This window comes from Panulirus ornatus, chromosome 36 (genome assembly GCF_036320965.1).
Source record: "Panulirus ornatus isolate Po-2019 chromosome 36, ASM3632096v1, whole genome shotgun sequence".
NCBI classification, from domain to species: Eukaryota; Metazoa; Arthropoda; class Malacostraca; order Decapoda; family Palinuridae; genus Panulirus; species Panulirus ornatus.
In genome coordinates this window covers 13,477,489-13,493,865 of record NC_092259.1, presented here as the reverse complement: position 1 = coordinate 13,493,865, position 16,377 = coordinate 13,477,489, and the positions used below count along the sequence as shown (strand labels likewise).

Genomic DNA, 16,377 nt, shown 5'->3' with positions numbered 1-16,377 from the left:
CATATTATCCTCAAACACCTCCTTTCCAACACATCCACCCTCCTCTGCACAACCTTATCTATAGCCCATGCCTCACAGCCATTTCACATTGTTGGAACTGCTGTTCCTTCAGCCATTATTATTATCATTATTATTGTTATATGGCACTAACAGATAAGATGTCCCAGTCAAGGCCATTTCTAGGATATTATGATTTAGATTATTATTAATTGATTTTGACTCCATTTCAGAGTGCTTATGGTGACCGGAATCTGAATGGGTTGAAATTAAAGATGTTACTGGATAAGTCATCATGTTTTAGCTCCAACATGGTGGTTTCCTGGATCAAGGGCTGTTTTGAAGCGATTGAAAAACAATATGTAAGGATTTGGTTTGTATACATTAAGATCTTTACTTTGAAAGGTTATTAAGAAGAGATTGGTACTTTTGTAGGGCTCCATCTTTCAACCTAAGTTCCTAATACACAGATGTTTAAAAAAAGAATCAGCTTTAGCAATACTTATTTTGTCATCATCCAGGTAATTCTTCATGACAGCTATCCAGCTGTTAAATCTTTATTTTTCCCCTTTCTGTTATGTACACTGTTTTGGGTAGGTCATAATCTTTTGTGCTGTAGTTTAAACTACATAAGTTTGTAAGTCCTTCACAGTCTGTTGTATGACTTACCTCCCTTGGATGATAGCCCAAGTATGTTTACTTCTTTTATAAGTTAAGCCACACAAAATGCCTTCACTGCACAGTTAAAAAACATTTTGATAAAGCATCTTCGCCTAAAATACCTCAAGTACAAGACAATTCCTTACTTACGACATTATCTTCAGCCTTATTACTAAAAAAGTTGATTTGTTAAAAACTTTCACTTTGATATCACCTACCAATTAGGGAACAGATTAACTTGAGTTGTGAATTTCTCCTTTTGAGTTCCTAAAGTTGTGAAGTTGTGGTTTATGACTGTAATTTCCCAGTCATGAGACCAAAACCAACAAGTGATGAGGAAGCACTTTACTAATAACAGATCATGTTTTTATCGAGGATGTAAGGCATGTGTATGTGTAGGAAGAGAGGAAAGTGATTGGTTCTCAGTGAATGTAGGTTTGCGGCAGGGGTGTGTGATGTCTCCATTGGTTGTTTAATTTGTTTATGGATGGGGTTGTTAGGGAGGTGAATGCAAGAGTTTTGGAAAGAGGGGCAAGTATGAGTCTGTTGGGGATGAGAGAGCTTGGGAAGTGAGTCAGTTGTTGTTCGCTGATGATACAGCGCTGGTGGCTGATTCATGTGAGAAACTGCAGAAGCTGGTGACTGAGTTTGGTAAAGTGTGTGAAAGAAGAAAGTTAAGAGTAAATGTGAATAAGAGCAAGGTTATTAGGTACAGTAGGGTTGAGGGTCAAGTCAATTGGGAGGTGAGTTTGAATGGAGAAAAACTGGAGGAAGTGAAGAGTTTTAGATATCTGGGAGTGGATCTGGCAGCGGATGGAACCATGGACGCGGAAGTGGATCATAGGGTGGGGGAGGGGGCGAAAATTCTGGGAGCCTTGAAGAATGTGTGGAAGTCGAGAACATTATCTCGGAAAGCAAAAATGGGTATGTTTGAAGGAATAGTGGTTCCAACAATGTTGTATGGTTGCGAGGCGTGGGCTATGGATAGAGTGGTGCGCAGGAGGATGGATGTGCTGGAAATGAGATGTTTGAGGACAATGTGTGGTGTGAGGTGGTTTGATCGAGTGAGTAACGTAAGGGTAAGAGAGATGTGTGGAAATAAAAAGAGCGTGGTTGAGAGAGCAGAAGAGGGTGTTTTGAAATGGTTTGGGCACATGGAGAGAATGAGTGAGGAAAGATTGACCAAGAGGATATATGTGTCGGAGGTGGAGGGAACGAGGAGAAGAGGGAGACCAAATTGGAGGTGGAAAGATGGAGTGAAAAAGATTTTGTGTGATCGGGGCCTGAACATGCAGGAGGGTGAAAGGAGGGCAAGGAATAGAGTGAATTGGAGCGATGTGGTATACAGGGGTTGACGTGCTGTCAGTGGATTGAATCAAGGCATGTGAAGCGTCTGGGGTAAACCATGGAAAGCTGTGTAGGTATGTATATTTGCGTGTGTGGACGTATGTACATGTGTATGGGGGGGGGGTTGGGCCATTTCTTTCGTCTGTTTCCTTGCGCTACCTCGCAAACGCGGGAGACAGCGACAAAGTATAAAAAAAAAAAAAAAAAAAAAAAAAAATGTATATATACATATATAGTATGAAAAAAAAATATATATATATATATATATATATATATATATATATATATATATATATATATATATATATATATATATATATTATATATATTCCCTGGGGATAGGGGAGAAAGAATACTTCCCACGTATTCCCTGTGTGTCGTAGAGGGCGACTAAAAGGGAAGGGAGCGGGGGGCTGGAAATCCTCCCCTCTCGTTTTTTTTTTTTTTTTTTTTTTTTTTTTTTTTTTTTTTTTTTTTTCCAAAAGAAGGAACAGAGAAGAGGTCCAGGTGAGGATATTCCCTCAAAGGCCCAGTCCTCTGTTCTTAACGCTACCTCGCTATCGCGGGAAATAGCGAATAGTATGAGAAAAAAAAAGAGAGAATGTATATATACTATACATTACTGTATTGTGAATTTGTGACATAAGAATGTATGACCTACAAACACCTATACTTATAAATGAACTCTAGAAAACTCGATAATTACTAATCTGACACAGTTGATTACTCATCTTCTTATGAACTGCAGAACTACTTAAATGTTTATTTGTGTCATTCAGTGTTGCTACATATGATGTTTAAGATGCATAGCTCATAACTAGAGAGTGGATGTGAATGATTGCAGCCTTTCTTCATCTGTTCCTAGTGCTACCTTGCTAACATGGGAAGTGTTGAACAAGAGTGAAAGAAAAAAGTATATATTTATTTCAGAATATATCATTTAATACATTATTACAGTCAAGTGTAGGTATTTACTCTAATTTTCTAAAATTGTCATAATTTCTTTATATTATCCAACTCTTGAATGGTTCATATGAAAAGGGTCCAGGAATGTAACTCATTCGTAAGTTGGGGACTCCTAGTATACCAGTTGCTTTTTTGTTATAGTATGTAATAGAAAATATGCATTAGTTATTTCCCAAGGAATGCAATAAACCTATTTTTTGGGTTTTTATGGGAGAAATGGATTTTCTGATAGTTGTTTTGCTTTGTCATTCGTACTTTGAATGTAACTCCAGTATTAACCAAGGCCCCTCCTGATACCACAAAAGGGGCATGCCTCTTTGCACTTGACCATTCCATGTAGATGGAATGGAGTTCTTGATCTTTTTCACACTTGTTCACCATTACCTGCTTTAGTGAGGTACTAGGAATAGATAGATAATGGCCCCATTTGCTTCTCTCCAGTCTCTTGGTGTCATGTATAATGCACTTGAAGCCAAAGACCATTATTCACTGTCAATGTGAGCAGACAGGCCTTTGGTTTTTCTAGACCACTTTCTTGAGCCCATTTTCAACCCATTAATAGCACATGACCCTTCACATACCACATCATTCCACTTCATTCTGTCCCATGCACCTCTCTCAGCCTCCTGAATGTTCAGGCCCTGATCCCTGAAATCCTCTCCCCCTTCATCCTTAAATCTTCTTGGTGGCCCCATTTCCGGTGCCCCTCCACTTCTGACACGTATATTCATTCCCTTTGTAGATCTGTTTTTGCTCATCCTCACCAAATACCCAAACCATTTTATTATTCCCTGATCAGCTGTGGCAGTCAGTCTCCACTTACTATCACACCTCTATATTATGCTGCCATCCTTTCACAATCAACCCTCCTCACAACTCGTATTGTCCTCGTGATTTTATTTCCAGTTCATTCTCCCTCTTCCATTCTTTTTCTCTCAGGGCCCATGACTTACATACATAACACAGTTGGGACTGCATTACCTTCAAACATGCCCTTCTTTACCCCAACTGACACTGACCTGTCATTCCACACTCTCCTCAGTGCACCCAGGGCATTAACCCTTCTACCCTATGACTCACTTCAGCCTCAGTGATTCACTCCTCTGCAAAATCTACTCCTAGTTATCTGAAGCTCTTCACATCTTTCAGGTCCTTTCTGTTGAGACTTGCTCTCAAACTAATCTGTCTCATTTTCCTATTGCTTCTCAATACCATAATTTTTCCTTTTACATGTGCTACCATGCTCCACCTGGGAAAAGGCTCACTAGAAATAGATAAGTGGATATTCTTGTACCATCCACACTAAGAATTTATCAAATACTTGTTGGTGTAAGTAACTTTTTTTTTTAGAAGTATATGAGCTATTTCTGATGAACCATTAAAAGGTTAAGTTTATTGGATTTCTCATCAATTCTTATGAAATATTTTTAAGCATATCGATTTAAAGAAATATATAGGTTGATTTAAGATTGAGAGCCCAGAGAAATGAACTTACAGCTCTTAATTTCATTTATATAGCCACCTCATGTGCAGTATAAACATGAACTACCAGACCTGATGTCATAAAATGGGTTTAAACTAGACATGTTCTGTCGATCTCTTTTTAACATTTCTTGCATTGTTGGATATATTTTCTTATTGATAATCAAGAAGATAGTAACATAACATTTCAGAGGTTTTAGGCTTTTACATAGACTCCATGTAAGTGAATTATTATTTTGTACTTGATATATCAAGGAGGTAATAGAAAGTCTTTTAAAGAAATTTATATCTTAGGATTATATAAAGTTCTTTGATTGAGAGTGAAATTAGTTGTCTAACTATTTTGCTCTTTCCGCTGCCCCTCCTTTGACAAGGCCTAACATGATCTTCAAGGAGGTAATAGAAAGTCTTTTAAAGAAATTTATATCTTAGGATTAGGATTATATAAAGTTCTTTGATTGAGAGTGAAATTAGTTGTCTTACTATTTTGCTCCTTCCACTGCCCCTCCTTTGACAAGGCCTAACATGATCTTCTTTCAAGGAATGATTTAATAGCATACCAGAACCATGCATAGCAAAAAAAAAAGGTAGAGAGAAGAATGTTATGCTGCTCCAGTCATACTAGTGTATATTTACTTAATTTTTATCTTTCCAGTAATTATATTATTGCTTTTAACTTTATGTCATCCAGCTGGATTCAGTACCTGGCATTCTACATGTCAAAAACAGATGGAAACCTTTCAGATGTCTTCCATTTTCTTTGCCAGTATCATGGCAAGTAGTGAAGAAGTTTCCATTGATTAGTCACTTGATTATGTCATTAAGGGTCAGAACACAGTAGAGAAGTTTGAAATTAAAACATGTTAAACTTCAGGTAATCTTCTTCGTTATTGTGTTGGAACTCAGCCTCAGTTCCCCTCTGTTCATTTGATGACATCTTTTGAGTTGATAACGTCATAGACTTATGTTTAACCACATTTTATGTGATATATGGTTGTGTTATCCATACATCAGGTCTGTGCTTTTCTCCGTGTATTGTCCAGATAATTGAGATTTAATTATTCTTTTGTGGTGCTTATTTTAGTTGCTTTTGACGTAAGAATTATGTGCATAATGATAAATGCATGCATATCAATTTAAATGATGTCTGGGAAAGGCCACCCATACAACTTGGGTCCCCACAGGATAAGACATTGTGCTATATGGGTACCTGTAACTCAAAGGTTGAGGTGTTACAGTGTTTGTGAAGTAAGACATTCTCATACCAGTAAAGTGCACTTCTGAATTTGAATGAGGGCAGGAAGTGGCAATGCATACAAGTACAGCTAAGGTATACACACCATAGAATGCATTAGTATGGCTTGGGTACTTTTAATGTTTACAGTGTAGGAGGTTAGTGCTATTGCTTGGTAGTTTTTTGGGATTGCTTTGGTTCCTCATTTGTAGAGTGAGACGATTTGAGTCAGTTTTAAGCTCTCAGGAATAATGCCAGAGTCCATAGTAATTTTTTCTCTGAATGATTAGTGGTCCTCGTGCATGTACAAGCTGCACCTTCTTGTCTTCATTCTGAACATTACCTATCTCCATGATTCAGCATATAAGACATTTCATACAAAGGTTGCAGCTTCCTTTCTGGACACTGAACACCTACTTTTAAACTGTTATACATCCACCTTGCACAGACATATGCATAACACTTCATGACTTGTGGTCCTGTTAGATGGATATAGCCAACTTCTTGTGTGCTGGGGCATGAAAGTAAGTAGGCTGCTACTGATTTGCTGGTAAGTTTTGGTTTACAAGCATAAAGTCCAACCCAGTTCTTTTTTTGGGGGTTGAATTGGGAAATTATCACAAATATACCTCAGTATTGCAGAGGTTAGCTAACCCTTCATGGAACAGTGTTCTTTCTCAGGCACTAATATGGATCTGCTCCCAGTAGAGAAAAGATTTTTCTTTCATCAGAAATGAGACTTTTTTTTTCTGAGGGATAAATTTCAGCCATATTTTGAGAATTTTATACTTGATCATCTTGATATCATAGAACCCTTTAAGCTGACTAAAAGCTTGTTGCATTACAGCTGCGACAGATGACATTTGCTATTTATGGGGACCCGAAGAAGCCTGAGGAAGCATTAGAAACTTACACTTACAAGTTCTTTTATAATGATGAAGATGGTGCCAGTATTAGTGAACTAGAGACCACTTCTAGTTTGTAAGTCTTATCTTTACTTTTTTTTGGTGTGTATAATCCCTTCTCTCTATTTCTTCCTTATGCTAAGAGTTGCTCTTGCCCATTCTTTTTCTATCAATAATCCCACCCTCTTATCCCCCCCCCCCCTTTTTTTTTTCCATACTTCACCATTTCCTGTATTAGCAAGGTAGCACCAGCAACAGATGAAGAATGGCCTCATTTGCTTACATCCATTCTCTAGTTTTCATGTGTAATTCAGTAGAACTAAAGCCCTCTGTCCACAGTCAGGTCCCACAGACCTTACTGTGGTTACTCCCAGCCACTTCATATTCTCTGATTCAGTCCCCTGACAGCATGTCATCCCCTGTATATCATATTGCTTTAGTTCACTCTGTCCTGTGCACATCTTACATCCACCTGCATATTCAGGCCTCGAGCACTCAAAACTTTATTCGCCCCTTCCTTCCATCTCCAATATAGTCTTCCCTTCTTGTCCCTTCCACTTTTGACGTATAGTCTCTTTTCCGACCACTTGTTATTTCATCTCACTGTATGACCAAACCATTTTAGCACCCCCTTTTCAGCTCTCTTAATCATGCTCCATATATTAACACACCTCTCTCTAACACTATAATTTCCTACTTGTTCAACCCTCATTATGCCACATATTTTCCTCATTTCATTTCCATCATATTCACCCCTTTTGTACATTCTTATCCATAGCCCATGCCTCATCCATACATCATCATCAGAACTACTGTACCTTCAAATTTGGCATATTTTCCCTCCCAGATAGTGACCTCTCATTCATTGCATTCCTCAGTGGTCCCAGGACCTTTCCATTCTCTACCTCATGAATTATTTCAAGGCCCTTGGTTCCATTTGTGACCATGTCCACTTCTAGGTATCTAAAACATTTCATTTCCAAATTTTGTCAAGTCAAACTCACAATCCAACTGACCTGTTTCTCTCCACTGCCAAATGTAGTAACTATACTTTTATTCACATTTACTTACAACTTTTACTGTTAAGACTCTCCCAGAGAGACCCCAACTTCTGCAGTTTCTCATTCAAATCTGCCACCAGCAAACAACAATTGACTTGATACCCAGCCATAAAATACTGTATATCTGCCATCTCCATAAACAGTTTAGAAAGCCTTAGTGTCATCACACACCCCCTACCATGGACCCACTTATACCTGCAACCACACACTTTCCTTCTGGCACACATGCCTTACTCTCTTGATAAAACCTCCTTGCCTCTTTCCTCGTGCACAATATTTTTGCTACACTTTCTTCATAGCAGCTCAATCAACCATAAAATATGCTTTTTTTAGATTCATAAATGCCACATACATATCCCTTTATTTCTTGAAGTATTTCTAACACACATTCTTCAAAGCAAACACCTGATTCAGAAATCTTCTACCACATCTAAAACAACATTGTTCTTCCCTGTCTAATACTCTGTATTCCAATCAAATACTCTTTGCATTCCATCACCTTCTTGATCACCACTCTTCCTTACAATGTACCAGCTTCGCATGGTAAAACAAAAAATGCATTTTACCATTTTTTGTGTGAAAGAATATAACATGGACAAATTATTTTAATAGATGCTCATAAGTCTGCCATTCCACTGATAGCCCTACTTTCATAATATTGTAGTATATTGACTGCTAGCAACGTATCTTGCCATATGCCATTACAATTGTATTGATTTCATATTTCTATGAAAGTAACTTAAAGTGGGGCTACAATAATTGTCAGGAAATTTCTTCCATGTTCATATTTACCATCCAGACCAAGATAACATGTCATACTAACCATTTCAAAATTCATCAGACCCATCTAGGAGGATACTTTTTTTGTGTGTGTGTGCACATTCAACACACTTATACATCTCTAACTCAAACACTCAACAATGTCCCCCTGGCCCTTATACTGTAGCACTATGCATTCATTCTTCCTGTCTTTAGGCACTTCATTGTGATCCATGCATACATAGAAAATCCTAACTAATCAAGCAACAACAGTCACTCCTTGAGAAATTCAACTGCAGTACCATCCACTGCAGCCACCTTGTCACATTTCATTGTATGCAAAAGCCTTCACCACTGCTCATTTCAACAAACTTCGCATACTTGCCTGACCCAAACTCCTAAAATCTGCCACCCTGTCATCAAACACATTCTTTGACATTCAGAGTATTTACTCCATAGCCTCTTCACCTCATAACTGCCTGTTGCTACCTTACCATTTGCCCCTGCCACTGATGTGCACATATGTTTGTTTTCCTTACACTATTAATCTGCTTCCAAAATATTTGTTCTTCCCTCAGATATTTGCTGATGCTCACCCTAGGACCAGCCTAAGGCTGCATTACTTTCAGTGGCAGGGAAATTTAGACCTCTTTGACATGGGAAGTTCTTTGACGAGATTATACTCCCGGTCATAGAGCTTTTCGTAAGGTGATTTTCCACCTGGAGTGTAGCTAGTGCCTCTGCATTGCCAAATGATTTCATCCCCCTCCAAACACTGGCCTTTTTTGGAGTTGCCCCCTTAGTGAACTAACAGTTGGCATTCTGCACACTTCAGTCTCAATTTCCACACTATTTGCATCCACTTCTATGTATGCAACATAGGGATTGAGCTTTATTATCAATCCCCAGGATCTTGTTGTGGTCATCCCTTGGGCCCAAATGCTGTTTGCTGTAATTCCTCCAGCATGAGTGACTGACACCTCCCTCCCAGAGTCCTGGGTGAACCATATATCTCTACCTCCATGCATATGCAGGTGGCCAGCTAATGCTCATGTACTGTAAAATCCTCCCTGTTTACATGCCTAGGGTCCATGTTGTTGGGCTCTTCCCAACAGAACTACATCATTTCTTTCTTAGCATTCAGATTGCCCCTCTGGTATCATCCGGGAGGTTACAGGGTAAGCTTCTATGGGGCTCCAATACCAGGAGTAAGAATTCACCTTCGGCGAGGTTTTATCATCCTTAACGCACACAAATGGGTACAATCTCATTGAGTTTTTTCTTTTCTTTTTAGGAAAAAAAGCCAGAGGAAGTTTGAAGTGAGGAAGTCAACAGAAAAGATGTTGCGTACCATACTGTTACTGACTCAGACACTTAGGCCTTTACCAAGAAAGATCCACTTGTCAATGAAGCTTGGTTATTATGATAATGGTACTGTCCCTAGCTCAGATTATTGTACTATTTTTGTGTGTAAATGATTCAGAATATCTTGTAAATTAACTTATATTCTTTATTTCTTGTTAAGAACATCACAGTAATTTATATAATTATTAAAAGGATTATTATTTTAGATTTTAAGTTGGTTGGCCCTGATCATAAGTTTTGAAAGCATAATCATAGAAAAAGATTAATTGTTCTTTATACATTTTATTGTGACTTTTTCTTCATGGCTTTACTGGATTTAGTCTTCCATGTTAACATACATTGTATCATCATCAACAGACAAAAAGTAGTACAATCCCATTGAAGAACTTCTGACTTTAGAGGAGTCCATACTTTCCATTCTACTTTCTCTGGTACTGATTTTAGTGCAGCCCTGTTTGAATTCCTTTGTACTCATTCTTATTTCATTCTGTTTTTACATGTATCACTTATAACTGGTGTATTTACTTTGTCATTATCTATCAGCTTTTGGTATCTAATTGGGATTTTGTTTCTCATTCTCCATTTCTTACATTCATGTACAACAAACATTTAATTTATAAGTAATTTTACATTCTACTTTATAGTGACTCCACCAGACTATGAACCTCCTGGTTTTAGAGAAGGTGGATATGGTAGCTACATGTTTCAGAGTGATCCCATCAACATTAAGGTTTGTTGTTACTTTAGATTACTCTTCTTGTTAGAGATATGTAATATATATTACTTTCTATATCATTTTCATTGATGTTTCTCTTGTACTTATCTTAACCTTAGTACTTCTTTAACTTGCTGAAAGCATTTTATAAATGATTATATAACACATGATCAACTGCCTTACACATCTGTTTACTGTAAAGAAGTCTTTAATCTCTGCATGACACTTAGTTTTGTACGACCAGGTTGGGGATGTAAGTACTCATTTCCACATGGTGAAGCTTCGAGTAAGTGTGGATAGGGAGTCTTACTCTGTAGATGACAACTCAGCTAACAATGCTCAGGTAATATTTTTTGTTATTCACTTTTCAGGTTAGATTACATGTCTATCAAATTCTTATACACTGTGTCCCATTTTCAAAGGTGAGGATACAAGAATTTCCTCCCTCTCCCAAACTGTTTCCAGCTTCTGGACTTACTCTCTAGTCATATTACCTGAACACAACAACTGATTCACGTCCTAAGCCCCTCACCCTCAGCATACCATAACCTACTCTTCATTCTAAAACAAGGCTTGCATTCACCTCTTTCAACAACACATCATAAACAGATTATGGTAAACCACTGTGATGAAATCACACATCCTTGATGCAACTCACCTTTTCTGGGAACCACTTACCCTCCTCCCTCTCTGCATGCTCATATGACTTACTCTTTTAATAGAAACTCCACACTGCATTTAAGATCTTTTCATTCACCCCATACATTTGTAGTATCTTCCACAAGGCCTTACTCTCAATATCTACCATACTTATTTCACTGATCCATAAATGCCACATGCAGTTCTCTCCTTTTTCCAATTGTCTCTCACACATTTCTTCAAAGCAAACACATGGCTCACACTTCCTCTCTTCTACTGAAACCATGCTGCTCCTCCCCACTTAAATGTTCCATGAATGCACCACTCTTGCAATACATCTGTCCTATACACTGTAGTAGGTATATTTAAGAGGCTTTTAGCTTTGTAATTTGAGCATTCACTTTCATCTTGCATTTATAAAGACATTATACATGCACACTGCACAGTCCTCAGGCACCTCACTTTAGTTCATGCATACAGTGTATAGCCTGACTAACCAGTTGACAACACTGTTAGCCCCTTTCCTTAAGAAACTCAGCTTAAGTCTTATCCACTCCTGCCACTTTGCCATACTTCATTTTTCACCAATCCTTCACTACGTTCTCTCTTTTATTATGAAGAAATCTCATGACACTATTTACACATAATGTTATATGTGTAGAGTGCTGAAGTGAATAATCTTCCTGTTTATTACAGAAATGTATTTATTCTTTTATTATTTATTATACTTTGTCACATTCTCCCGCGTTAGCGAGGTAGCACAAGGAAACAGATGAAAGAATGGCCCAACCCACCCACATACACATGTATATATATATATACATGTCCACACACATTTATACATACCTATACATCTCAACGTATACATATATATACACACACAGATATATACATATGTACACATGTACATAATTCATACTGTCTGCCCTTACTCATTCCCGTCGCCACTCCGCCTCACATGAAAGGACAACCCCCTCCCGCGAGGTAGTGCACACTCAGTCTCTAGCTGTCACGTATAATGCACTGAAACCATATGAACATTTTAACCATATTAACATTTTTGTACATTAATTATTTCGTTCCTCATCATATCAGTAACTTAAACTTAAGCATTTTGAATTATTCTGTGTAATTATTACAAGATCTTGAAATATCATTTTACTACATTTGAAATACAAAAGTTTCTCTTTTATGCTAAACTTTTAATGCTTCCCAGACCAACATACAGGGTTGCATCTTTTGCCTTATTTGGTTGTTCCGATATTGATAATGGCAACATTATAGAAATCCTTGGATATTGTTTGGTTTTCATCAAAGTTAGTTGGTCACCTCTTGGTGAAACCTTACCTGAATTTTGAACTAAAGCATGTTTTGACCCAGTAGCCCTGTTGAGAAATGGTACTGTTTAACAATTTGTACAGTGTGGTACATAGATTTTCATACTATGTATTTAGCCGCATATGTTTATGTTATTATCCCTGGGAATAGGGGAGAAAGAACCTTTCCCATGTATTCCCTGTATGACATAGAATGTGACTAAAAGGGAAGGGAGTCGGGGCTGGAAATCCTCCCCTCCTGTTTTTTAACTTATGAAAAAAAAGAATAGAGAAGGGAGCCAAGTGAGGATATTCCCTCTAAGGCTCAGTCCTCTGTTCTTGGCGCTACCTTGCTAATGTGGGAAGTGGTGAATATGTATGAAAAAAGAATATTTATGTTATATGTAAAAGAAACTAAACTTATCCCACTGATTTAGGATGAGAAGGAGGTTAATGGTGACTTGAACAAAGCCTTGGTGGAGGACCCATTGACACCATCAGAGACTGCTGATGTCTTAGTTCGAAGTTATAGCAATCATACAGTGTCTTGCACTTCTTCCACTGATTCATTGTCACCAGGTTTGTTGTGATTCTATGTGTATAGATATTAGTCATTACCATATGTTATTTGTGATGACTATAATTCATGTTATACCATAATGGAAATTGCAGTAAACCAGTAATTGTAATCCCAGGATGCAGCTCCCAGTTGAAACATCACAAAGCATCTGGTGATTATCATGACAAAGGGGAACATACCCAAGCACTAGCAAATAGTGAAAACCAAGCTGAGCAAGATTCCACTGTTGATTCAATGAAACAAACTTCTAGTGTTACTCAAAACTTGTGCTCCACTACAAAGATTTGCAAGCTGATCAGTTCTCAAGATAAAGGTCAACTAGTACCTCAGATTTCAGTGCAAAATGCTGATTTAGGAACTGCATCATGTATGAACCCCATTCATCTTTCCAGTATGAGGATGCCTTCTCCTCTTGGCCATGAAGGAAATATTTCTGGTAAGTAAGATGTCCACGATCCAGAAATCAGAAGTAAGTTACTTCAAATTATACTTATGATTCATACTTGTTTGCTTCACTAAAATCACTGATTTTTGTTTCCCCATAATTTCTCCACTTGATCATATTTTTGTATAGCAGGAATTACCATTTTACTTTAGTGTCACTTTCTAAATCAATTATTTTTGCAGTTCTGATATTTACATGGAGACAGTTGTCTCTTGTACAGTTCTGAGATGAAGATTTACAAAGTCACCTCCCAAGTCTCCTTCACTCACAGAATTTTGCAGCTATAATCTATCTATCCATCTATATCTCTGATGCCTGTTCCAGTTGGAACTCCCTCATAAGGGTGGCAATGGCAACAGTCTCCATTACTAAAGAGCTCCATTGCTGCTGCTTAACCTTTAATGCCTCACCCATAACAGGCCCCTGGCAGAGGGCAAGTCTAGCACAGTGTTTGTGGATGCTCCTATCTAATGATCCTAATGACGACGACTATCTAATCCTCCTACCTACTACTTCTACTTTAGTGTTTGTATCGAATGCTTTTGCCTAAATGTTCCTACCTACTACTTCTGTCTACTGCCCCTACCATTTTGCTAAAAGACAGGGTTAGTGCATGATGCTCACCACAGGAGAATCTAGATACAAAGAATGAGGTGCGTGAGTTAAGTGCTATCAAGTGTTACATTTGACCAGGAGAGATTATATATTTGTGGACAGAATGCCAGTAATACACATGTTAGTGAGGCTGAAAGAAAAGACTGCTACCTGGGACAGAGGATTGCAACTTTACAACCACTAGAGTGCTGGCTTAGTGAGCTGTGGCCTATTAGATATTACTATATGTGTTTAGGTTTTCACTCAATGTATATCATTCTCATTCATTTATATTTTTCTTTTTTCATGATTATACTTGATCGCTGTTTCCCACGTCAGCAAGGTAGCACCAGGAAACAGACAAAGAAAGACCCATCCACTCATAAACTTACATATATACATACATATACGTTTACATTTTTATTTATTTATAATTTATTATACTTAACTACCATCTCTCATGTTAGTGAGGTAGCACAAGGAAACAGACGAGGAATGGCCCAACCCACCCACATAAACATGTATATACATAAATGCTCACACATGCACACATACATATATATACATTTCAACATACATGCATATACATACTCAGACATATACATATATACTTGTACATATTCATACTTGCTGCCTTCATCCATTCCTGTTGCCACCCCGCCACACATAAAATAGCTTTATCCCTTCCAGCTAGGTAGTGCTAAGAAAAGACAAAAATGGCCACATTCGTTCACACTCAGTCTCCAGTTGTCATGTGTAATGCACCAAAACCACAGCTCCCTTTCCACATCCAAGCCCCACAGACCTTTCCATGGTTTACCCTAGATGTTTCATATTCCCCGGTTCATTCCATTAACAGCGCATCAACCCCGGTATACAACATCATTGCAGTTTACGCTGTTCCTTGCACACCTCTCACCCTCCTGCATGATTAGGCCTCAATCGTGCAAAATCTTTTTCACTTCATCCTTCCACCTCCAATTTGGTCTCCCATTTCATTTTACAGAACGTTTTTACGGCCTCTTCCCTCTTCAGAAAACCATTTAGCAGGGGTTGCACTCTGCATGTCACTTTGTACAAAACACCACTCCTATTACCTTGTCATCTAATATACTTAGCATTCCTTCAGAATACTCGCTCCTTTTTTTTTTCACCTCTTATTTTTCTGTTAGCACTTCCCTACCTACTCCCATCTCAGTTGCTCCCATTTGTTGTCGTGTTCTCCTCATGCTCTTCAGCTCCTAAGACATTCTCTTGCTCTCCCTGAAATTCATCCATACTTTATCACTCCATCTCTAATTTGATCTGTTTTTCATCTCAGTTCCTGATTGTTTACCTCGTAGTCACTTTCATCTTATCATGGATGAATATTTTGGCAAAAAGGTTGATAGACTTACCAGATTTTTACCTTTCCTGCAGGTCCAACAGTAAACATTCAGAGCACTGGTTGCATAGTGGGATCAAAATTTGAGGAGGAGGATGATAATTTCATGGTACGATGTCCATGTGGTTTTAACCAAGATGATGGCCTCATGATTTTGTGTGACATTTGCAGTAATTGGCAGCATGCTGTAAGTGCCATTCTCAGTAGTCAGCTATAAATTGTTTCTAGCAATGTCAGTAATGGTTCTTGCCTAACCCATTTTGTCTTATGCTTTAGAGCTAAGGAAGCAGTATATGCAGTTGGAGATATGTGTAGAATGGGTGAAACAAAATACTTGGAGGTGGTTTGTGCATTTAGGAAGAATGCAAGACTGGGAGTTTACAAGGAGAGTGTATGATAGTACAATTAAAGAGGTTGGTGTGAGAAGAAGACCACCTGTGACATGGGCAAATAGGGTGGAAGCATACTTGAGTGAGAGATATGGTGGAAGAATGTGTGGAATGGTGCATGCAAGGGAGGCATGTAAGGACAGGGACAAGTGGAGACTTTTGCCATGGGCTTCCCTTAATGGAAGTTCCCTAAGGATTGCTATGGCCAACCCTTGATGGGAGTACCCTAAGGGTTGCCATGGCCATCCCTTGAGGGGAGTTCCCTAAGGGAACAGGCATCAGAGATATAGATGGCTGTGTTAGCCCATCCTCATGTAAAAATCTCATCAAAGGTACTAGAGATCTAGGAGCACTTCATATTTTCACAAATTTTGCTTCACCATTGAGCCATTTGTGTTTTCCTGTTGATGCAGTAAGTTTTTTGCAGACTGTTGGAGACTAAGGTGAAGTGCCTCTTGCAATATATTATATGATTTAGTTTCTTGCTGTGAGACCCCTATTTCCTAAGTGGTGATCAAAAAGTGTTCTTTTCCCTTCTA

At 38.3% G+C, this 16,377-nt stretch overlaps 1 protein-coding gene across 11 annotated transcripts in view; it reads left to right on the top strand.

Moving 5' to 3' along the window:
- LOC139760374 (uncharacterized) overlaps positions 1-16,377 on the top strand; it is a 72,367-nt gene that overhangs the window by 14,888 nt on the left and 41,102 nt on the right. For 8 of the 11 annotated variants that reach the window (XM_071683472.1, XM_071683473.1, XM_071683475.1 and 5 more), the window contains 8 exons: positions 231-359; positions 6,534-6,667; positions 9,706-9,842; positions 10,421-10,506; positions 10,736-10,834; positions 12,884-13,025; positions 13,142-13,462; positions 15,485-15,636. In XM_071683472.1, coding sequence (XP_071539573.1) covers positions 231-359; positions 6,534-6,667; positions 9,706-9,842; positions 10,421-10,506; positions 10,736-10,834; positions 12,884-13,025; positions 13,142-13,462; positions 15,485-15,636 — 1,200 coding nt within the window. Of the gene's footprint in view, positions 1-228; positions 371-6,533; positions 6,668-9,705; positions 9,843-10,420; positions 10,507-10,735; positions 10,835-12,883; positions 13,026-13,141; positions 13,463-15,484; positions 15,637-16,377 lie in introns of those variants that run through there. The other 3 variants (XM_071683477.1, XM_071683476.1, XM_071683479.1) reach the window with 3 other exon arrangements.